The following is a 23,539-nucleotide window of genomic DNA, read 5'->3' on the forward strand; positions in this document are numbered from 1 at the left end:
CCCTGGGGTCTGAGATGGACCCACCCCACCCAAATGCTGCTTCTCTTCCAGTTCTTACAGAACCCACTGCTGCTCTTGCCTCATCCAAGCTTTTCCAAGATTAGACTTTGTCCTCTGAAAATATTTTATTGATAAATTAACTCTGATAGCTCCCACTTCCCACCCAACAGCTGTAGAGGCTCCTAGATGGGCAGGGACCCTTCTATAGGGAAAGGTCATGTGGAGGACAGGGAGTCTCACGCAGGGATGGGATTCCTGGGCATGGTAGAGGTGGTGGGGGCCTGAGGGCCAACCAGAGGCCCCTCTCGCTCAGCACCAGAGTGCAGAGTGATGGTCAGGAGTGGAGCACCTTGGAGCTTTATTGCTGGTGAATGCCAAGGAAAGTGGGACCCCTGCAAGCCTAGAATTGCAGCTGAGGGCATCAGCACCCAGGGCTCCAGAGAGGTGGCACTAATTCCCAATCAACAGGGCCTGGCTGTTGACCCACCCACCCAGGAGCCCCTGGGTGGGGAAGGAGACAAAGAGAGGTATCTGAGCCAGGCAGGATTGGGGAAGGGTTACAGTGTGCAGGTCTCGGGCAGAGCAGGTGCCAGAAGGGGGCTTATGGCTGGCATGAGGGGGCTTCCTCTTTACAGGTCTATGGTGTCGCTGCCCATGCTCAGCTCGTCTATCTGTCGGCAGGCGTCCAGGAATTGCTCCTGCAGCAAGGCCTCTTCAGCCTGCAGCTCCGGAGCAGGCTCTGGGGAGTCACGGGAAGGGGGAGATAGGGCCTGGTAGGATCCTGAGGCTGGGAGGCTGGGGCTGCTTCCTGAGGGCCGCGGGGGGCTGAGGACGCAGACCAGCGGACAGCGCGGGGGCCTGTCTGGGCTCGAGCACAGCAGCATGGACGAGCTGTCCCGGGAGAGTCCGCCGCAAAGCGAGCCTGACGATGCGCTACTGCCCGCGGGCCAGGCCCCGGGGGAGGGAAGCTCCGGGGGCGCCGGGGAGCCCCGGGCCTCCGCAGACCTCCCACTGGGCCCAGCCCCCGCCTTTGCCCCCAGCGAGGCGGCGCTGTAGAGGCCGAGCCCGGGCAGGGCTTCCCCAAAGGCGGGGCCCTGGAAGAGGCCCGGCGCGAGCAAGGCCTCGCTGCAGAGGGCCTCCTCGATGCTGCGCCGCAGGTTGATTGGGGAGGGCGGGCGGAAGTCCACGGTGTAGTCGCTGCTTGGGGAGGAGGCCGGCGAAGGGGCCGGGTTGGCCGCTGCCCCCTCGAAGCCCCGGCAGGCGCCTCCTTGGAGGAGGAGGTCAGGCCCCGGCCCCGCCAAGGCGCACAGCTGCAGCAGCTCCGCGTCGCCACGTGCGATGGCGCTACCCGAAGGCTCCTTGTCCGGGGGCCCGGGGACCCAGCGTCCGGGCAGCAGCGGAGCCGCGTGGCCGGGGGACAAGCGGAAGAGTTTGGCCCAGCAGCGCGGTGGCACGCGGGGGCTGCAGAGCGCGGGGTAGAGGCCCAGCAGCGCCAAGGGGAGCGCGACGCCCACCTCGCCCAGGCGCAGGCCCAGCTGGAAGGCCCACCAGGGCCAGGGCCCCTCCAGGCCCGGCTGGCCACCGTAGCCCAGGGCGTGCAGCACCTCGTAGCCCTGCAGGGCCCCGCTCAGCAGCCCGAAGGTCCCGGCCACCGGGGCCGTGCGCGCCGCGCGCCGCCAGGAGTCCCGCGGGCCGAAGGGGCTGCGCGCCGGCGGCAGCGGGGTGGCGCCCTTGAGGCCGGCCCCGCCCAGGGGCGCCCCGGCCCGCCGCCGGCGGCCCCGCCAGCAGGACAGCGCCAGCAGCAGCGCGGACAGCAGGGCGGCCAGGAGGGCGTGCAGCCCGCGGGAGGCCAGCCTCAGGGGCCTCAGCGGGCCGTGGGCCGCGCTCCCGAGGGCGGCGGCGGCCGCCAGCGCCAGCCCCAGCAGCAGCAGCGCGGCCAGGCCGGCGGGGCAGCGCGGTGGGCGCGGCCGGGCCAGCAGCAGGCAGGCCAGGCCCAGGCCGGCAGCCAGGCAGGGCAGCGGCAGGTCCTGCAGCAGCAGCCAGGCCAGCGTGGGCAGTCGCTCGCGGTGCCCGTAGGCGTCGTAGAAAAGCGGGAAAGCCCGCGTGGTCCCAGCCGAGAGCAGGAGCACGTCCAGCAGCGCCAGACAGGGAGCGCCGGGCGGGCAGCGCCAGGGCAAGAGCGCCAGCGCCAGCAGGGCCAGCAGGGCCACCAGGCCGAAGAGGGCGCCTAACCCGTACACATGGGCCTCCCAGGCCAACCCCCAGCGAGCCCTGGCCTCTGCCCAGTCGGCCTCCAGGGTCAAGAAAAAGAGATGCAAGGGGGCCTCAGGAGGCTGCCCCTCGCCTTCAGGCGGTTCTCCAACACTGCAGGACCCTGACTCACACTCTGGCTGCACAGAAGGGCTCCCAGGGCTGGCAGGAGAGGGGTCATCTGGGCCAGAGGTGGTGATGGTGGCATCTGTAGGCAAAGAACATTTGTCTGAAGCAGTCGTGCAGCCTGCCCCTGCCCCTCCTGTTCTGCCACAACCAGTAGCCCGTATGAGGTCAGAGTCCTCACAGCATCCAGGACACACTTGTCTTCAATATGAGACTCACCCAACCTCTCACCTCTTGGCCACCCACCTTGCCCTCCCCCATCAAACTCCTCACCAGTAGTTTCAGCCTTCATGGCTCTCCCCCACCCCATCCTAACCCTGGCTGTCTGTTTCTCTTCCTCACTGTCTAGTTCTACTGTGAATAGTTTTTCTTAAGAAGTCCCAAAATTGTACAACTGTAAGGGACTGCAGAAGTTCCCTCTAGTTCAGTTCTCCTACCGGAAAGGAAGCTTCATAAGAAGAAGATTTTTTGTTTGCTTTGCTCACATCGGAGCCTAAAATGGTGCCTGGCACAGAATTGGCACTGAACAGATACACACTGAATAAATAAATCCCATTATTTGTCAGATGAAGATACTAAGAGTCTGCTGAGAGGCAAAATGACTCATCCAAGGTCACAAATAGGCAGAGCTGCCACTAGACTCCATATTGGAGCCCTAGTCTGAGCCCCTTTCCACAATTTCAGAGCATCTTCCTAATACTAGGTTGCTTACCTCTTGTTCTGCACCTCTGCCTCCCAGCTCCCACCATGGTCCTAATAAAAGCTCCCCTGCCCTTTTTCAACTGTTTCCTCCTTCTCCCAGTCTCTTTAGGAAAAGCTCTCTCTCTCTCTCTCTCTCTCTCTCTCTCGTGCACTCTTGCTCACACGCGCACACACATGCAGCAGGAGAGGTGAGCCACTCCTGTCCCCACCCAGCACCCTAAGAACACCTTTCCTATTCACTGGCCTTCCTGCTTGCTACACTGCCCCCCACCCTCAGCCTACCCATGGCTGAGATCCCTATCCTGACTCAATCACAAAGCCATTGGTCTAATGCTCTGAATATAGATGCCCCTTTGATTCTAGCCCCATTTCATAGAAGGTGACATTAAGATGGACTCCCCTAGGTCTCAAGGCTACCCTTGAACCCCTAGGAAGGAACAACTGGGAGATCATAGTAGGATAAATGCCATCTGAGTGAGTGAGCCCCTCAGGCATTGTTCTGGGGTCCATCTACTCAGGTCTCCCAGCCGCATCCTTTGCTCCAACATCTTCCTCACATCCTGAGGCAAAAGGAAGTCAAGCAAGAGTAGGCAGAGGTCCCTAATTCTACTCTCCTGAAACAAGAGAGGGGGTAGAAAGAGTTATATCCACCCCTGGCCAGGTAGTTCAGTTGGTTAGAGCATCGTCCCATACACCAAGGTTGCAGGTTCAATCCCCAGCCACAATGCATAAATAAGTGGGGCAATAAATCTCTCTCTCTCTCTCTCTCTCACTTCCTCTCTCCCCCTTCCTTTCTCTCTAAAATCAATAAATTTAAAAATAAAAGGGAAAAATTTTAAAAGAAAGAGTTAGACCCAAGGATCCTCCCCATGGCCAAGCAGCAAGGGAGAATGCTGGAGACTGAACCTCTGCCTACTCCAGCAGCAGGCTCAGCAGAACTGCAGCTGCAGGCAGGGATGGCAGTGAAGGATGGGGACAGCCTGGTGGCGATGGGAGGTGCAGAGAAGGCAGTTGTAGAATGGAGGGGCCTCCTGACAACCAGACTCCTGCCTCAAATGCCTGGACATGCCTCAGAGAGAGGAGGGGAAGGTAAAATCAGACAACTGCGGCAGGTGGAGAAATAGCAGCCAAAAACTTAAATATCCACAGCTCACTGCCTACTGCACATGGCAGCAAGTCTGAGGCTATTAAGAGGATGAATGTGTGCAAAGCTGTTTGGAGTGCCTGGTGCATAATAAGCATTCAATATATGACTGTCGGTGTCATCATTACAGGCTAATGTCTATCACCAATCATCAGTTTGTGTTTGTGTGAGTGTGACCATTTCTGGCCTCAAACTAGTTCTTGATTCAACCAACAAGACTGTTGTCCCTTAGCACATCTTAAACTTGCTTAGAAAATCCACGATGAGTCAAATGAGTGAACAGCGACACATTCCCACTTTGTAAACCCTATTTGAAGAACACCAATTTGAATGGACTGACCATCCCTGAACACTTAATGAAGACTGAGCCATGAGTTAAGAACACAGCTGGAAAGGGACAGCTTGCTGAGGAGGGGCCGGCTCAAGTCTGACATTAGCAGACACATGCTCCCTCCCTCATCCTCATTCCTTAATCCTCTCAGTGGCCCTTGACCACCCACTTTTGCAAAGTAGAAGAGTTTGCCTGGTCTTTCCTTGATGTTGGTGGGCCTGCAGAGAGGCAGGGAGACCATGCCAGGAGCTTCACCCTCTACACCAACCAGCCTGCCGTCCCGCATGCCTCCCCCTTGCTCACTGTACACACAAGTGCAGCTCTCAGAGGTCTGCTCCACTTCTCACTCGGTGGCCACAGGAAGCCCCATCTCTCACTTCTGTCCCAAAACACTATGACAATTAGAGCAAGTTTCAACATACTGAGGAAGCCAGAAAATAGGCAAAGAATAGGCACAGCTCAGCTGTTAGAGGAGGGAGTTCTAACAAAGTGCCCCGCTGCCAGGGGGCAGGGCATGCCCACTGTGCACAGCACGGGGCCACGTGTGGGTCAGGACAGGTGAAGAAGACCCATGTTCTGCCTTTAAAGGGTCCACTTGACCTTAGCCCCTATCTCCCTATTCAAGGCTTCCCCAGGAGAAGCCCTCAGTTTCCTCCAGAAGAGCCAAAAAGATAGTGACCTCCCAGGATCCCTCTGCTGAGCAGGCCTCCCTTACAAGATGGTTCCACTCTGGCCCTGCGACCCCTCTTGACCTCAGAAACAAGCGAGTGAGGAGATGAGATGTCAACGTGAGTAACTGGTGAGGTCGGAGCTAGCTGGGAGTTGGGAGAGGGGCCGGCTGGATTTATGGAAAAGTCAGGCCTGATTATCCAGCAGCTGCCCAGATCAAAGGGCTGGGGGATCAGGGGCTCAGCTCTGGATGCGGGAAGAGGCAGCCTGCTCAGTGTCCTGGCCCCATCCCCCCACCCCACCCCTACCTCCAGGATTATGGAGAGTTGATATTTTTTGTGAGGTTGACATTTGAAATATTTAGCAACTGGAAATGGCACAGGTGCCAACCAGGGTGGTCAGGGGGCGGAAGAGAGTCCTCAGGGGCCAAAGGGCAATGGGTAAAGCCTTTCAATGTGTTAACAACCTATACAACTGTTTTCCCTGTATACTGGCTGAACACAGCCTCTGTCCAAAGTGAAGGGGACCCAATGCAAAGGGACAGAAGCCCTGGGGCCAAAAGTTAACCCCAGACCTAGGTTAGAGAGGTCCTAGAGGAGACACTGAGAAGCTCCCTTTGTTCCCTAACTGATTAACACTACTCTCCACACACATACCGCTGGCTTGAGCAAGGCCCCTTGGCCTTCTCTCCGAGAGGACTGTAGCTCTCTTGGACTTATCCAAGAGGAATAATCAGGAAGAGGCTGGGTTCCTGCAGCCATCAGTGAGGAGGGGGAAGGAGGATGGTGCCAGTGAGCTCTTCTGATACTGTCCAGACTCATTAAACCTGCCTGGCTAGTGCTGTCACCAAGGCTGACAGACTGCCAGCCAGCATCCTTCCCCCGAGGCCACAGAGCCTGCCCCCAACCCCACACAGCAGAGCCTGCCCCTGCTACACGCTGGGCTGCATGGGAAGGAGACAGCAGCCTCCTGGCCTGCGTGGCCGGGAGTGTGGGGGCCACGCAGGAGTAAGCCAGAGTCAGGGGGTGTGTCAGGTCTGGGGCTGCAGGAAACGTGGAGACCAGTGGTTTCCACTGCTGACCTGGCTGGGCCTGGAAGCCCCTCTCCATGGCTCCCATGGCCTCACCTACCAGATCCTCTCCCCGACCAGCGAGCCTTCGGTCCTGTGGGTTATGTGCTAGCCCATCACCTCCTGAGGCCAGGGTTTGTGGTGTCTGGGAGGTAGGGTCTGTGTGTATATTTGTGATGAAGTAGGGGAATAGGCAAGGTTAACAGCTACTATTTCATGAGTTTCTACTTAGTGCCCAACCTCAAGCCAGGAGTTTACATTATCTGGAAGCTTCACAATAACAAAATAGTTACAATTATTAAACTCAGAGATATATGAGAAAATTTAGGCTCAGAGACACTAGGTAACCTGCCCCAAGGTCACCCAGCAGATTAGTAAGTGAACTGGGATTCAAACCCAAGCCTCAAGATTTCGGAGCCCCTGGGCTTCCCAGCTTGTCTGTGTGCTTTCTTGAACAAGGACAGCATCCATCTGTCTCCTCAAGACCTTCAATGTGTTCCCAGCTAGGGGCCCGGCCCTGCCCATATCTGAGCAAACGTCATGTCAGATCAGACAGCAAGGGAGGGAGCCCCAAGGTTGGGGTGGGTGGGGAATCAGGCCGGGCAGACTGTTGTGGAGGGTGGGGTTGGTGCTGAGGCTGTGGAAAAAATGAAGCGTTCCGGTGTCTGTTTGCCCCTGATACATTTGTCTACATCCTGCTCTGCCTGTGATTGCAAAACTCCTGGAGGATACTTAACTCTATGTGGGGCTGTCCCCAGCAACACTTGTTCTCAGACCATTAATATGTATCTCCCTGTGATGATGAAGAGAACAGTGGTTGTGATTATGATGACAATGAAACAAAAGGGTCAAAGAACACCAATTAGTGGTTAGCATGTAGTAAGTGCTCAATAAATGTCAAGTTCAAATAAATAGGACACTTACCAAGTGATGCCGTTGCCGTTGCAATCGAGGCAGAGCTTAGGAAAGCAGTTGGGTCTAGTGGGCCTGGGCTTGGGAGCTTGCTGTCCAGGGAGGATGGAGGCGGGGACAGACTGGTGCCAGAGAATCCTGCAAATGGAGCATGGGGTTTGAGTGCCATGTTACCAGCCAGCCTTCGCCTCTGGGCTTTTGGTGGAAAGCCTGTCCTTCTCCAGAACTTGCCCTAAGAGAGCCATTGTTCCAGGACTTATAGCCACATGTCCACCAGAAGCTAAGCTCCGAGGACCAAACCAGACTCAGTATGGCAAAGGGGAAATTCCCTCCTGGGAGCAGTGGCCCTTGTCCCAGGGCCTGGAGGGAGCAATGCAGACCTCACCTTGAGTCAAAGAAGAAAAGGAGTGCTGGTTAGGCCCCTGGTAAAGCACCAGACCTGAAGAGGTATTCTGTGTTTGTTGCAATGAAATAAACACTCACCTGGAGAATCCGAGACACTGGAGGCGGGGCTTGGGAATGTAGTGGGCTCTGGGGGGTTCGTGCCTGAGAAGTTCCGGAGTGGGGACAGAGTGGTGCCAAAGAACCCTGCAGAAGGAGCCCAGGCTGAAGCTTCCTCCTGCCTGCCAGGCAGCTCAGCAGGGGCTTTCCTCAGGGTGGAGTGGGTACTCACCGAAGGGTCCCAGGCGCCCAGCAATCTCTGCCAGACTGGCCCGCAGGCTAGGCAGCAGGGGCAGCGTTCGATGCCCGAGCGTGGGGTCTGCGCCTGCCCGCAGCGCCATGTCAAACTTCAGCTCCAGCTCAGTCTGGTGGGGCCTGGCGGCACTGGATGGAGGTGCGGTAGCCATCAGAGTAGTGTCCCAGGTCACAGTGCCCATCCTGGGCTGATAGGAGGCAGTAGGCCGGTTGGTGGGCCCAGAGAGGGGGGATGTGGATTCTAGAGGCAGGGAGGAGGACCAGGGTATAGGGCTGCCTTCAGCAGATCCCCACTCTGGGGGGGAGTTCGCAAGGGAACCCACCAGCAGTTCCCAAAGGGGATCAGTCCTCAGTCCACTGGCCACCTCTTCCTCGAGCTCCTGGCTTGGCCCAGGGGAGAGGGGCTGGGTCTCCGTGACAGGGCTCCCCCAGGCAGCGGCAGGTCCCCGAAGGTGGAATTTGAAGTTAAGTCCCAGGTTGAGAGACAGCATAGAGGCCTCACTCTGAGGTGGTGGGGTCAAGGTGGTGAGAGGGGCACCCGGGACGGAGGAAGCAGCCTGGGGGCCCACAGGAACAGCAAGCAGGACCCCGCAGAACAGCCCCAGCCCCAGACAGCCATGCCCTGCCATGGCCCCACTTGGTCTCAGGTGGCCTTGGTGGGCAGGGGACTCAGTTCTTCAGCACCTTTTGAACACGAAGGTCCTGGAGAGAGGAGAGGTACCATGAGGAGAGCCCTGGCTCTCTAGGATGAAATGCCCCAGACAGAGGTTCCTGGTCACAGAGAAGCAGGTGCTGGGGGCAGGATGTGAAGGGTTTTGCCCAAGGAGAGCTGCCAGTTCCTAACTCCATTCAGGCCTTAGCACAAATCCCTCCCTTACAGTTTCCCTAAGGTTCCCTCTCCCTAAATCCCTGCCTCCCCCACCTGCTCAATTTGGGGACTGGAGTGTGACCGCAACCAGCTGCTCTCATTCTTGACTGATAGTAGATGGATGGACTTGACTCCCAGACTCAGATCCTCCTCTCCCCCTCTTCTATCCTCCCTTGCACCCGCAAATATTTATTGAGGCTACTATGTGCCCAGCACCCTCTGGTAATACAACTGTGAACAAGCTGACCCTCCATGGCGAATCTCAACCTATTCCCACCCCCATCGCGGGGCCCAACCTAAGATGATGGCCCTCTGCTCACTCGGATCTGGAGTACAGGGCTCTGGGAGGGGCAAAGCCAGGGCTGAGTGAGCTGGCAGAGATGGAGAAGGCAGCCTGGCTCCGGGTCTGGCAGAAGCTCTGTGCCTTCAGCCTTTCCTCTCTTTCCCGGGTTTTGGCCTCCCTTCCCCTTAACCCTAGGAGTATTTGGGGGATGGGCAACTTGCCCATCCCTGGCTTCCTGGGGAAGATGGCCAGGCAAGCAAGCTAGGCTTGGGGCTGCTGCGGGAGACTCCTACCCCTCCCCAGGACCCCTCAACCTGCACACACATCTGGTGGGCAGGGGAGGATGAGCCAGGGACACATGTGCACCCTGCACCCTTACATCACACACACACAACCACACCTAGCGCCCATGGCACACTCACCCACTCACCCTTCACACAGCCCTGCACACAAGTGCGCGTGCACACACACATTCAGTCCTGCCTAGCCCCCCTCCCTCCTATGTGGGTTCAGACCCAAGCTTTATGCTCCCATCCTCCCAGTCACACGCGCACACGCGCACGCATACACACCCCTACCTCACAGACACACACAGTATATACAATCGCACTGAGCGGCACACACCCCTACACACATTCACACATTCCTTACAGACACATCACACACCCCTTGCGGACACACATCATCCACATCATCCCCACCCCCTGACACACACCCCTACTCACACACCGTGCAGACACACACACACTCCTCCTGCACGACTAGCCGACCTGCTCCTCTCGCTCTCTCCCAGAGGCGGGTCTCCTCTGCTAAGTCCCCGCAGAAGGGACTGTCGCGGCGGCCCCGCGCCCAGGTACGCAACGCTCCACGGAGTCTCTCCGGTTCTCTCGGTCGCGCCCGATGCCCCTCGGCTCGTCCTGGCACCCACGGCTTCGCCAACGCGCTGCCCCGGGTCTGGCCCGGCTCGGCCCGCTGCCCGCAACGCTGTCCCCAGGCGGGCGGCCCGGCCCACTCCGCGCTCCCTCCCGCGGCGCCGCCTCCTGGCTGTGCCGCCCGCGCCGGGGCTCCGCGGCAGCCGCGCTCGGACCGCCCTCCCACCCTCGCTCCCGCCCTACCCTCCCGCTCCCTACTCCTCCCACCACCCACCCCCGCGGGCCCCGGGCCGCCCCCCACCCCGGCCAGGAGGCGGGCACGCACGTCTGTGCCCGTCTCCCCCACGCGTGCTCATTCACCCAGAGCTGCCCATCAGCCGCGGCGGGCGCGGGCACCTCGTTCTCAGCCTGGCGCTGGCAGCCACACACTCCCAGGGCGGCCCATCACACACCCATCCACAAGCATGCCTTCCCCGGGAAGCACCCGCGGGCCACAGCACTGCGCGAGCGCTTGTGTGTGTGTGTTGTGTGTGTGTGTGTGTGTGCGCGCGCGCGCTCTCTCCCAGAGCGGGCCACACACACACACACACACACACACACGCACACACACCGCAGCCGGCGCCACAATTACACTGCATGCAAGAAAAGCCACTACGTGTATTAAGCCGTGAGTACAAGTATAATAGGCACTTCTACACCTTTTATCTTGTGAAGTCTTCTCCACAACCCTGTGAGTGTTCCCATTTCACAGATAGGTAAACTAAGGCTCTGAAGTGACGAATATGCCCAAGGTTACACAGCTTGCAGAGCCTTGAACTCAGTGTCTCTGCTGCCCTCTCCACCACCTGGGTCACTTGCAACAGTTGTACTGCTACAGGAAGTACCTCCCACAGGCACAGGTGGACTGGTGAATGTCAATTTATGGGTGCAACATTTCTTTTTGCTAAAACTGATTTCTCAAAAATACTTGGAATTTCAGAAATGCCTGCCAGAGAGAAAGGTAAGCTACCCTGCTTGTGAGAGGACACTTACAAATTGTTTCCAATTGGGAGCAGGAGGAGAACAGTGAAGTGGAAGAAAGAGTGTGCAGACTCAGGAATATAGGGAGCCCGGGCCCACAGTGCCACAGTGATGAAGATGACTAAAGAGCTGGATGATCACTGTGAATACTTCATGGGTCTATTTATGCTGTCTCAGTGACTGATTTTAAGTGGGGCTGACTCATTTATGTTGCCTTGAGTTTCTAAATCCCTTCAAGTGTTCCTCCAAAAATGCTAGTGTTTAAAAGTATCAGGGGGACCCTACCCTGGTTGGTAAACTCAGTTGGTTAGAGCATCGTCCACATAGGCCAAGATTGTGGGTTCGATCTCTGGTCAGGGCACATACAAGAATCAACCGATGAATGCATCAATAAGTGGAGCAACAGCCTGGCCTGTGGTGGCACAGTGGATAAAGTGTCAACCTGGAATGCTGAGGTTGCTGGTTCAAAACCCTGGGCTTGCACGGTCAAAGCACATACACGCTCCTCCCCCACTGCCTTTCTCTGTCTCTCCTCTCTCTAAAATCAATAAATAAAATCTTTTTTTTAAAAAAGGTGGAACAACAAATTATTGTCTCTCTTGCTCCCTTCCTTTCTTTCTAAAAATCAATAAATAAAAGAATTATTATTATTATTCTGGGGCCCAAATGGGCAATGCATTGCATTTTAGAAAGGCATCCAATTTGATTTTGGGTGCAAAATACAAATGACATATTATCAAATTGTACACTTGAAACCTATATACTTTTATTAACCAATATCATCCCAATAAATTTAATTAAATTTTTAAATAAAAAAGGCATCTTATCACAGAATTTCCCCAATTGATATACGATAAGAGCAAACCACCAATTGAGCTCCTCTCCAGGCAATGTCAACGGGTGAAGCCTGAGATTTATTCTGGATCTTGAGACAATTGCAAAGGGTATCACCTCAGGGTTCACTGCAGGGTCTGGTCCTTTTTAGGGGCTGCCTGGAGGCTGCATGCTGAGATTCAGCCTCTGGTTTTCCCTTATATACTGAATAAAAGTCATCCCGCTAGAGACATTTTCCTCAAATTCTCTTCATTGAAAGGCTCATTTCCTACTAGTCATGTTCACTTAAAGACTTTTAAATGGAAAGACAGAAATAAACAAACCCCGGTATATTAAAATAGCAATTGTCCGTGAGCAAGTAGGGTTATGCCCAGGAATTATATTTTTTAAAATATATTGAAAAGGGAAGTTAGGGCTCCCTGGGTTAAGATGGTGATTGAATGCATAGTTCTAATTTCAGTCCCTCCCCAAACCCCACTAAAATGTCAATAAAGAGCCTGACCTGTGGTGGCGCAGTGGATAAAGCGTTGACCTGGAAATGCTGAGGTCGCCGGTTCGAAACCCTGGGCTTGCCTGGTCAAGGCACATATGGGAGTTGATGCTTCCAGCTCCTCCTCCCCTTCTCTCTGTCTCGCTCTCCTTCCTCTCTCTCTCTCTCTCTCTCTCTCCCTCTCTCTCTCCTCTCTAAAAATGAATAAATAAATAAAAAAAATTAAAAAAAATGTCAATAAAGAGATTTTGAAATCAAGAAATAAACCTACAAGGATGGAAAGAACAGAAAAAGAGACAACAGCCACAACATTTTTGAAACAGAATGGCAGAGACCTATGCAGTTACTGACTTATCAGCCCCGAAGAAACAGCTGACATGTTAGAAGGCACAGAAACTGGCAATCTGTGGTACCTCTGGAACTGTGGGAAAAGTTGCTAATATAAAGACCACAAAGAGAAAAAGTTGGATCTCTAGATCTCGTCCCCAACTCCAAGCCACTGGACAATAGCCCCACCACTATCCCAGCCAGAACCTGGAGGATTTACCTTTGAAGAAGGTAAGATAGAGCAGTGGTCCTCAACCCCGGGGCCACGGACCGGTACCGGTCCATGGGCCATTTGGTACCGGTCCACAGAGAAGGAATAAATAACTTACATTATATCTGTTTTATTTATATTTAAGTCTGAACGATGTTTTATTTTTTAAAAAATGACCAGATTCCCTCTGTTACATCCGTCTAAGACTCACTCTTGACACTTGTCTCTGTCACGTGATACATTTATCCATCCCACCCTAAAGGCCAGTCCGTGAAAATATTTTCTGACATTAAACCGGTCCATGGTCCAAAAAAGGTTGGAGACCACTGAGATAGAGGATATCTGGGTTGGAGAAACTTCAAGTACAGTTATGAATGAAGACACCATACTGAAAACTGTGAAAGCAAGGGGATGGGACAACCATGTCATGTGGAGTGCTGAGTGCAGAGATCCCGAGCCTTCTCTCACCATCAGGCTCCCAAAGCACTAAGAGCAGGTCATCTGGGCAAGAAACTGGAAGACTCTCTCTCTCTACTCTAGGGTGTGTCACTAGCCCAAGAAGAAAGGCCTAAAGATACCGACATGGGCATCTCCCCAGCTATATCACCCAACACTGTCAAACCCAACCTGTGAGCTCAGCCTTTGACTAACCTCTCCTCCAGCCCTGCAAACTTAACCATGGCCAAAGATTACCCGATGTCCAGGAAATTTTCTAATGCTGAAGAGAGAAATGAAACAAAGAACCAGAAAAAGTAACTTGGAGGAAACAAGTTATACAGAGAAAAAAAGATGTCAAGAATACCATTGTGCCTGACCAGGCGGTGGCGCAGTGGACAGAGCGTCAGACCGGGATGCCGAGGAGCGTCAGACCGGGATGCCGAGGACCCCGGGATTTGAGACCCCGAGGTCGCCAGCTTGAACGCAGGCTCATCTGGCTTGAGCAAAAAGCTCACCAGCTTGGTTGGACCCAAGGTCGCTGGCTTGAGCAAGGGGTTACTCGGTCTGCTGAAGGCCCGTGGTCAAGGCACATATGAGAAAGCAATCAATGAACAACTAAGGTGTCACAATGCGCAACGAAAAACTAATGATTGGTGCTTCTTATCTCTCCGTTTCTGTCTGTCTATCCCTCTCTCTGAAAAAAAACAAAGAAAAAAATAAAAATAAATTTATAAAAAAAGACCATTGTTAATAATAGCCTTTGAAAGATAAGAGAAGATACAGTATCCATGAAACAAGAACAAGATGCTATACAAAGAAACATCCCAAGAATAGCAAGAGCAACAATTATATCTTGAAAAATAAAACCTCAACAGCAGAAATAATAACATTAATAGAAAGAGGAAGATAATGTTGATTAAATCTCCCTAGAAAGTAAAGCAAACATACTAAGAGATAAAGTGTAAAGGTGATAAAAGATAAGAGGACAATTCTAGGAGTTCATCATCAAAATAATAGAAGTTTCAAAAAGAAAAGAAAAAAATAGATGAAAACAGAAAAAAGGAAATCACCAATGAACTAATTTGAAGAAATTTTCCAGAACAGAAGAAAATGAGTTGTGAGATCATAAGGGTGGGTCCACTAAGACCCAGCACTGTGGATGAAAATCCACACCAAGACAAATTAAAAAGAAGAATCTAGAAACTTCCAGAAAAAAGAAAGAAAGAAAGAAAGAAAGAAAGAAAGAAAGAAAGAAAGAAAGAAAGAAAGAAAGAAGCAATGTCCAAAGGATTAGCTATCTGAAAGGCTTTAGGTTTCTCAACAGCAACACTAGAAGTTAAAAGCAATGCTTTCAAAATGCTGAAGAAAACTTACTTTCAACATAGAATTTATATCCATTTAAGCTGTCAATCAAGTAAAATTATAGAATATATACGTTTTCGGACATATGAGATTTCAAAAGGTTTACCTCTGATGCACCGTTTCTGGAAAAGCTACTAGAGAAAATGCTCCACCAAAACCAGAAAGTAAACCAAACACAGAGAGAGAGAGAGAGAAAGAGAGGGAGAGAGAGAGAATGTGGATGCAGGACACAGGAGACCCACCATAGGCAGAGACAAAGCGGGGTCCTTGAAAGACAGAGAAGGGGGACACCAGGATGTCAGCTGTGTATCACAAGCACACCGGGTCAGATTGGAGCAGTGTGACCAATTCAGGAGATGTTGATGGCTGTCATCACCGAGATCCTTGATGCCAGCATACTGTCCTTGGAACCTCAGGTCAGAATTTTGGGTGAGCCTGCTCCATTTCTTATTTGTACTTACCCATGTCTTGACCAACTACAATAACACTACTATTCTCCCCTCCATGTCCTGCCGCCTGCTCAGGGAATGTTCCACTTTGACCTGCTCCTGAGATGAGGAGATGAGAGTGAGCTCAAACAGTCAGCACAAAGCAGCCCACTGCCCCGACAAGATTCCATCCAGTCAGCCAAGGTCTGTTTGACACTACAGCCCTCGCTTTGGTGAGCCTTCTGTTTCCCAGGACTCCCTCCTGACCTTGCTCACTGACAATCCCAGAAAAGGTTGTTGTAGACACTTAGAGAAACCAAAGCCACACCAAGACCCAGAGGCTCCACGGCAGCTCTTCTCCCTGAAGTCTTCATCCGGCACAAGTTTGTCCTTTCCTTTCTCTGTTAGGATTATGCTTGCTGCTCAGCATTGTGTGGAAACATACACAAACGTGATGAAACCAGAAACAAAGCAAGGGAAGGATTAACCTAAAACTCAAGAGGTTCTATCCCTGGGGTGGGGTAGGCAACAAAGTGTGGTTATGACTGGGAGAGAAGAATTCAGGGTTTCTAAGATAGTGGTGATGTTCTATTTCTTTCCCTATGTGGTGAATACATGGGTGTTCATTTTATTATTTTTTAAAATATATACTTTTTAAGTTTTTTGTATACACTTTTATGTACTCCTCTGAATGATGATACATTTCTCAATATCAATTTAAATGCTACTGGAGCATTTTCTCTAGTAGCTTTTCCAGAAACGGTGCATTGAAGGTAAACCTTTTGAAATCTCATATATCTGAAAACATATATATTCTATAATTTTACTTGATTGACAGCTTAAATGAATATAAATTCTATGTTGAAAGTAAGTTTTCTTCAGCACTTTGAAATCAACAGGCCAACTTAAAAAACTTTAATAAATTTTTAAAAGGCATTTTTAAAAATTAATGATGAAACCTATCTCCTAAATTGATAAAAATTCTATTTCAAAGAATAACTAACCCTAAATTTTACAGAAAAATAAAACTTCCTTAAAATTAGAAATGGAGATTCTGCTATTAATGCTGACATTTAACTTGGGTTTGCCAACTGTTGTCAATGCAAAAAGATGTGAAGAAAACAAGGAGAAAGACGAAAAGGAAGAGGAGGAGGAGAAGTAATAAGTGTCAATATTGGGAAAGAGTAAAAGGGAAGGCAAAATGCCATTACGTTGTGAAACATTTGGAAAACATTAGAAAAAAATGTAATTAGATTAAAGCTAAGCAGTCCCATCAATAGCTTTTCCCTATAAGGACTGGAAGAAAAGGCACGTTTTATATAGGCAGAATACATTAAAGAAAGAAAGGAACTTTCTACTAAAGAAAAAGAATCTAGTGGCGCAGTGGGATAAAGCGTCGACCTGGAATGCTGAGGTCGCCTGTTCGATACCCTGGGCTTGCCTAGTCAAGGCACGTATGGGAGTTGATGCTTCCTGCTCCTCCCCTTTCTCTCTCTCTCTCTCTCTCCTCTCTGAAAATTGAATAAATAAAATCTTTTAAAAAAATAAAATAAAATAAAGAAAAAGAATCTAGGTGAAGAAAACTACAAAACTTTATTGAGAGATATAAAAGAGGCCTCAATAAATCCTTTCACAACGTGTATGTATATCAAATCATCACATTATACTGTTTACATGTATTACAACTGTATTTGTCAGTAATACCTCAATAAAGCTGAAAAAAAGGAAAAGACCTTGATAAATGGAGAAACATCTTGTTTCCGGATCAACCCCTCCATATTTTATAAGGTCATTAAATTCTTTATTTATATGTTGAGTATTAGTCCAATTAAAATAAAATAACCCTGGCCAAGTAGCTCAGGTGGTTAAAGTGTTGTTCCAATACACCGAGTTTGCGGGTTCAATCCCCCATCAGGGCACATAAAAGAATCAACCAATGAATGCATACATAAGTGGAATAACAAATCAGTGTTTCTCTCTCTAAAATTAATAAACACAATTTTTAAAAAGTTTTTAAAAATAAAATATCACTGAGATTTTTAAAATTTGAAATAATTGTTCTAAAGCTCATCTGTAAGACTAACAGGCAAAAATATTTAAATTCTTTTCCTTTGGCAAAGGAAGAGTGGCAAATAGGTTGTATGGCAAAAATTTGTTCTTTCGGGTAGTATGTATTCATTTACATAAATATTGAACTATATTACAAAGCTGCAATGACTTAAAATCCTTTACATAAACATTAAACTATGTTATGTAGCTATAATGGTCTTTTACAAAATTGATTCTGGCACAAGAATCAACAGAAAGGTTAAAGCAATGGGAAGAGGGACTAACCAGCCCTGGCCGGTTGGCTCAGCGGTAGAGCGTCGGCCTAGCGTGCGGAGGACCCGGGTTCGATTCCCGGCCAGGGCACATAGGAGAAGCGCCCATTTGCTTCTCCACCCCTCCGCCGCACCTTCCTCTCTGTCTCTCTCTTCCCCTCCCGCAGCCAAGGCTCCATTGGAGCAAAAGATGGCCCGGGCGCTGGGGATGGCTCTGTGGCCTCTGCCCCAGGCGCTAGAGTGGCTCTGGTCGCAATATGGCGACACCAAGGAGGGTCGCAACATGGCGACGCCCAGGATGGGCAGAGCATCGCCCCCTGGTGGGCAGAGCGTCGCCCCCTGGTGGGCGTGCCGGGTGGATCCCGGTCGGGCGCATGCGGGAGTCTGTCTGACTGTCTCTCCCTGTTTCCAGCTTCAGAAAAATGAAAAAAAAAAAAAAAAAGAGGGACTAACCAAATGGCTGCCCCATCTCTCTGCTCCTCACAGCAGAAATTCTCCAGAGTTGTTTGCACCACCATCTCCACTGCCTGACCTCCTCCTGCCGTCCAGCTTCCATCTCAATGCTCTGCCAAACAACCCTTGCTAAGTCCAATGGACCCGAATCTTCTTCCTTGACCTTCCGGAAACAGTAGACCCATCAGTCACTTCTCCTCGCTCACTCACTCCTCTTGATTCTGGAGACAATAATAAATGAACATCACTTCATCTGCTTACTTACCAACTGTTTATCTTCTTTGGTGAGCAGTCTTTCAGATCTTTGGCCTATTTTTTTATTGAATTATTCATTTTCTTATTGTTGAGTTTTTAATTTTATTTCAGAGAGAGAGAGATCAATTTGTTGTTCCACCCATTTGTGCATTCAGTGGTTGATTCCTGTGTGTGCCCTGACCAGGGATTGGACCCACAACCTTGGCATATTGGGACAACACTCCATCCAACTGAGCTACTCAGCCAGGGATTATTGTTGAGTTTTAAGTGTTCTTTGTATATTTTGGATAAGTCCTTTATTAGATATGTCTTTTGGAAATATTTTCTCCCAGTCTGTGATTTGTTCATAGATTATCCAAACCCCTCCATCATCCAAGAATCGTGTGCTCTGCCTGGCTTGGCTAACATCTTCCTTGGAGCCACTTCCCTGTCTAGCCTTCCTGAGCTCAGCTGTTCTCTCTCACTCCCTCTCCATCCACGTTAAGAGGCTTTCTGCCCCTTTTCCCAGGACAGAGGGTACACATTCCAGGGATACTCCTAGGAGGGGACAGTGGACCAGGAACAGCATAGAACTCAGGCATTAGTCACTTGGGAGTGGGGTTTGGCTTGCTCTTGACAGCAGTGGGGGGTTCTCAGCCCAGCTCTGTGGGACAATGCCCTGGGGGGGGGTCAGAACACCTTCCCAGAACCCAGAAGACCAGTATCTGCAGGCAACTGCCTGCTCTCTCCAAGACAGATGAAGAAGAATGAGGGTGAGTGAGAAGTAAACTGGTGAGGTAAAGGAGGTTTAAGGAATAGAGACAGGAACCCAGAAGCCTACCCTACGCTGCTCTGGTCCCCACCTCCTTACCTCCTGTGGCTGGCTCATGGTTGGGGGAGGGGGGCTCTGGGGCAGGCTGGCAGAGGGTCCCTCCAGTGAGTCTCTCTGTATCTTTAGCTCTTGGGGATCAGGAGTGGATAGGGCAAGGGTCAGGGAGTCTGCTGCACACTTTACTTTGTAATTTAAAAAACAAAACAATTCTTTAGTCTTTTGACAAGCATAGCTGTTCCCAATGTCTATTTTGTGGGTTTCTATATCCTTGTTTCCACAGCTCTTAGTCTTAACTCAATCTTATTGTTATTTTTAAATTTTTATTTATTGATTTTATTTATTTATATTTTAAAATATATGATTTATTTTTTGTATTTATTGATTTTAGAGAGAGAGGAAGGGAGAAAGAGAGAGACAGAGAGAGAGAGAGAGAGAGAGAGAGAAACACCAATGTGTTGTTCCACTTACTCATGCACTCATTGGTTGATTCCTTGTACGTGCCCTGACCGAGGATCAAACCACAACCTTGGTGTTTGGGATGATGCTCTAAGCAACTGAGCTACTGGCCAGGGCCTTAACTCAACCTTATTGTTTTCCAATGTGTCAGATTCCTCATTTGCAAAATGGGAGTAATAATAGTTCTCCCTTCACAGAGTTACCAGGAGCACTAAATTAGTATATAAGAAGTCCTTTGAACACATAAAAATACTATACACATGCTTGCTACTACAATACTATGTTGTCAGGTTCCAGGAGTGACAAAGCCGCAGGGGCGAGGGGGCGTGGAGGAGGTGGGGAAGTTTGGGGACTGTGAACAGAAGAGATTGATGGGGGATAGGGATACCAGGAGGGGTGTGGGGACAAGAGAGGGATGGCAGTGGCTAGGAGAGAAGGCTTCCTACTAGGGATGATTACAAGGTGTGCTCTCTCCAGCAGGTAAAGCTAACAAGGCTGTGGTGGGTAGGAGCTGTGATGCCATCTGCAAAGTTGATCTGTTCACGTTTTTAGGGCAGAGGAGGCCCCAGGGGAAAGTGTCCTGGTTCTCATATCCTTGTGAGAAAGCACAGTCCCTTCTTAGAGCAAAGGTCCCCTAATCGGCCCCTCCCACCTTGTTGCAGAGCCATGGACCACCCAGGCACAGAGCTGTGGGGTGGCGGGCAGGTGATAGGTCAGGGGCTGCACTGGGGGGGTCCTGCTACAAGCCCCTCCCCCCACACCAACTCCAGTGGGAGCAAATCTCAGCTGGGTTTGGCTTTTTGACAGCCTGAAGCCTTCCCACAAGTGCCTGAGGGACTCAGCTGTTTCCACAGCAGGGGAATGGAGACTACTGTCCTGAACCCTTCTGCCTGTGACCCTCCCACTCCCTGGTAATGTCCCCATCCTGCAGATGCTTGGAGGACACAAAGGAGCAACTGAGGGGTCTGCGGGGCTGGGGGGGGAGGACACAGAGCTACTGTGGCATCATCCATGTGAGGTCTGGTCAGGCCGTTGTGGTGGAAGGTGCTGGAAGGTGCTGGAAGGCGCACCTCTCTCCCTCTAGCGCCAGTGGAGAAGCCGGCAGCCCCAATGCAGGCCAGGCTGCCCCAGCTCCCTGTGCAAGCCTCCCTCCTCCCTCTGGCCAAGGGCTGGGAGGAACCTCACAGCAATCTCTGGTCCTCATCTCAGCCCTCCTCCCCAGTTCCTGATACCTGAGGCCTCCGTTATGTAAATGACAGAATCACTAAGTGGTAAAGTTAGTGCTGGGGACACTCACCTACCAAGGGCCTGGGCTGGGCCAGAAGTGAGGGGCAGGACATGCTCTCCGCCGGGGGCTTCCCTCACCCCACCCCGTTCATCAAACTGTATCTATAATTCTGGAACCGTAACAATGAGTCCGAATCAGCCCTACCTGGGAGGCCTGTGTTCCAGTCCCATGTTGGGCAGTTCTGTGAAGAAAGCCACGCCCCTTCTCCCAGGGCTGGGCCAGGGCTGATAGGAGGGTGAAGTCATGTCTGCGAAGGCAAAGACAGGAAAAGGCTGGAGGGTGGGGACCACCGGGAGTTCAGGGCAGGCAGGAGTGTGGGAGGCGCTAAGGGAACCCAGAGGCGGACATTGAGAAGCTGAGGTGAGGAGAGACTGCTTCATCTGGACACCCCGGGCAAGGCTGTGTACTTCCCTGAGGAACCAGACTCTGCAAAGTAAAGGACAGGGCCTGAGTGGCAGGGGCAAGGGGTTGGTATATTGTGAGAGCTCAAAAAATGTTGACTCATTAAGTGAATGCCAGGGAGAAGGGTACAATGGTGGGCCCTCTATTCACAGTGTGCTCCGTGGACCAGCACCTTCCACACACACCCCACACACACACACACCGGGTCTCGGCCCCAGGGGCTGAGTGAACCTTGGTTAGAGGCTGGTTTAGAGACAGGAGCCTGGGAAAGGGGGTGAGGGCAGACCCCAGAGCAGGGTGTCTTGATCCTCGGAGATAGAACTGCCTCTAAATCTGGTGGAAGTTCTCCTCCCTCTGCCCAAACAACTGGCCAGACAGACACACTCTTGTACACACACAGCAAGGGGTCAGACATCCTGCAACACCCATCGATGCACTTCAGCCCACAAAATCCTCTCTCTCTTTCTATCCTAAGTACCCAATCTCTGTGTCACAGGCCAGGGCCCCAAGGGCTAAAGCACAGGCCAAAAGGTGAACCCAAAGAACCCAAAGCCAAATCTAAGGTGTTTGTGTGGAGTTTCCAGAAGGGAGAGGCTTATTTCTGGTCTGGGGAGGCAGCATTGGGGTTGCGACAAGCCCACAGGCCGTGGAGCTGGCCGGGCTCTCCATCTTTACCACGGGCATCCATGCCTACCTCCTAGGGGCAGTGTGAGATAACGTCAGTGGTAAATGCGCCACAAACACTCCCTAGCACTATGGAGGAAGTGAGCATCCTGCCTAGGTGTGGGAAGTTGGATAATGGCCCTCCTGAAAAGCCCTCGTCCTCATCTCCAGCACCTGAGCCAATGTCACCTCATGTGGCAAAAGGGGCTTTGCAGATGTGACTACCTGAAGGGTTTTGAGTTGAGGAGATTACTGTGGATTATCTGGCTGGGCCCAATGTAACCACGAGACTTTGTAAGAGGGAGCCGGGGGGGGGTCAGAGTCACAGCCAATGTGAAAATGGAAGCAGAGGTCAGAAAGAAAGATGGAGGAAGGGGCCACAAGTCACAGAATCCACATGGTCTCTAGAAGCTGGAAAATGTGAGATAAAGGACCCTCCCCTAAAGCCTCCCTGGGGCACAGCCTAGAGAACCTCTTTCAGCCTTCCAACCTAACTATAAGACAGTAAATGTGTGTTGTTTTAAGCTTCTAAGTGTGTGGTAAGTTGTTACAGCAGCAACAGGAAACTAATACTTACATGAGGCTTTGCCAGAGAGGCCAGAGCCTGCTGGGGTAAAGCTGCAGTGCAGGGGAGAGGTGAGAAGGAAACTTCTGCAGCCAAGCAAGGCAAGGAGTAAGCCTGTGAACAGAGGCACACAGAGTGCTCAGCCCGTGACCTCACCCTTGGCCAGCGCAGCTGCCCTGGCATCCGGACGCCTGTCAGCCCGGGCTTACATGCCTCACTGGGCCAGAAAGGGATCCCTGTGTAGCCAGGCCCCAGGCGAGGGTGGGGGTGTGGCAAAGGAGGCTGGTGCCAGGGGAGGGAGCCCAATCAGCCCCGGGGCTGCAAAGGCCACACGAGTAGAGGGAGGAGGCCAGCAGGGGCTGGCCAGGTGCCAAGTCACCCAGGTTCCCTGCCAGCTCAATCCTGCGCTAGTTCTCTCCTGCTGGGCAGGAGGCACACTCATCCTCTCTTCTTTTTCCTTCTCTGACCCTGGGCTCTCCCCTGGGAAAGTGGAAGAAGTAAGAACTTTAGGGTTAGAGAGGGAGTGGTGGGGTCACAATCTCCTCTCCGTGGTCAAGTGGCTGGGCAACCTTGGGCAAATCACTTGGCATCTCTGAGCCTGTGTTCACCTCTGGAAAGGAGGATGATAATAGCCTCTACTTCATATATTCATATACTATGTATACACATATATATTTATATCTCCTATTGGTTTTGTTTCTCTGGAAAATCCAAGCTAAAACAGGGAGTCACAAGTTCAGTGTTGATACGCCGAGGTTGCAGGTTCTATCCCCAGTCAGGGCACATACAAGAATCAACCAACAAATGCATAAACAAGTGAAACAACAAATTGATGTTTTTCTCTCTTTCTAAAGTCAATCAATAAATAAAATTAAAAAGAGAAATAAAAAGGAAGTTCAGTGATGGTTGCATTCAGCATGAGATTCTGGTAGATATGGAGTAAGCGAGGCGATGTAATCACAAGGGAGTGAGAGAAGATTAGGTCTCCGGGCTGAATCTGAATCCTCCAAGCACCGTCCCTTGACCCAGTTGAAGCTGGCTTTCTCCTCACACAACTGGTGAAATGGAATCGTTTCCTGCTTCTCCCCAGAATAGGGCTGCCGCTTGGTGTCCCTCTTGGAGAGCTCTCCTGTCCTTCATTTCTCTAGAAGGTTCACTTAACATCCAGAATGCCTAAGTCCCCTCCCCTCCCACCCAGTGGTCCTACGACAGAGGGGAGCCTGAGCAGAGGACGCCCCACATAGGCAGGGCAAGGGGAGCCATGAGGGAAAGGGAGGATCGGTTTTGTCTCTG

The 23,539-nt window shown here is 51.5% G+C and overlaps 1 protein-coding gene across 3 annotated transcripts; it reads right to left on the minus strand.

Annotated features, from left to right (window-relative positions):
- Window positions 1-123: 123 nt before the first annotated feature.
- On the minus strand, window positions 124-22,354 carry PRRT4 (proline rich transmembrane protein 4). Of its 3 annotated transcripts, XM_066262228.1 has the most exons (6): window positions 22,259-22,354; window positions 20,761-20,863; window positions 7,877-8,601; window positions 7,687-7,791; window positions 7,216-7,341; window positions 124-2,458 (listed from the first exon to the last, which is right to left on the minus strand). In XM_066262228.1, the coding sequence occupies exons 3-6, from the start codon at window positions 8,526-8,528 to the stop codon at window positions 630-632; spliced, it is 2,712 nt and encodes a 903-aa protein (XP_066118325.1). In that variant the 5' UTR covers window positions 8,529-8,601; window positions 20,761-20,863; window positions 22,259-22,354; the 3' UTR covers window positions 124-629. The 3 variants fall into 3 exon arrangements, with proteins under 3 accessions (XP_066118325.1, XP_066118324.1, XP_066118326.1); XM_066262227.1 differs by lacking the exons at window positions 20,761-20,863; window positions 22,259-22,354 and adding an exon at window positions 9,821-9,995; XM_066262229.1 differs by lacking the exons at window positions 7,687-7,791; window positions 20,761-20,863; window positions 22,259-22,354 and adding an exon at window positions 9,821-9,995.
- Window positions 22,355-23,539: the final 1,185 nt, after the last annotated feature.

The sequence above is a fragment of the Saccopteryx bilineata genome, chromosome 2 (genome assembly GCF_036850765.1).
Source record: "Saccopteryx bilineata isolate mSacBil1 chromosome 2, mSacBil1_pri_phased_curated, whole genome shotgun sequence".
Taxonomy (NCBI): Eukaryota; Metazoa; Chordata; class Mammalia; order Chiroptera; family Emballonuridae; genus Saccopteryx; species Saccopteryx bilineata.

Coding starts and splice junctions, on each gene's coding strand:
- PRRT4 (XM_066262228.1), bottom strand. CDS start 8,528: ATGGCAGGGCATGGCTGTCTGGGGCTGGGGCTGTTCTGCGGGGTCCTG. Junction 7,342..7,686: donor CAGTGTCTCGGATTCTCCAG/GTGAGTGTTTAT, acceptor CTCCATTTGCAG/GATTCTCTGGCACCAGTCTG. Junction 2,459..7,215: donor AACGGCAACGGCATCACTTG/GTAAGTGTCCTA, acceptor CTTTGCCTACAG/ATGCCACCATCACCACCTCT.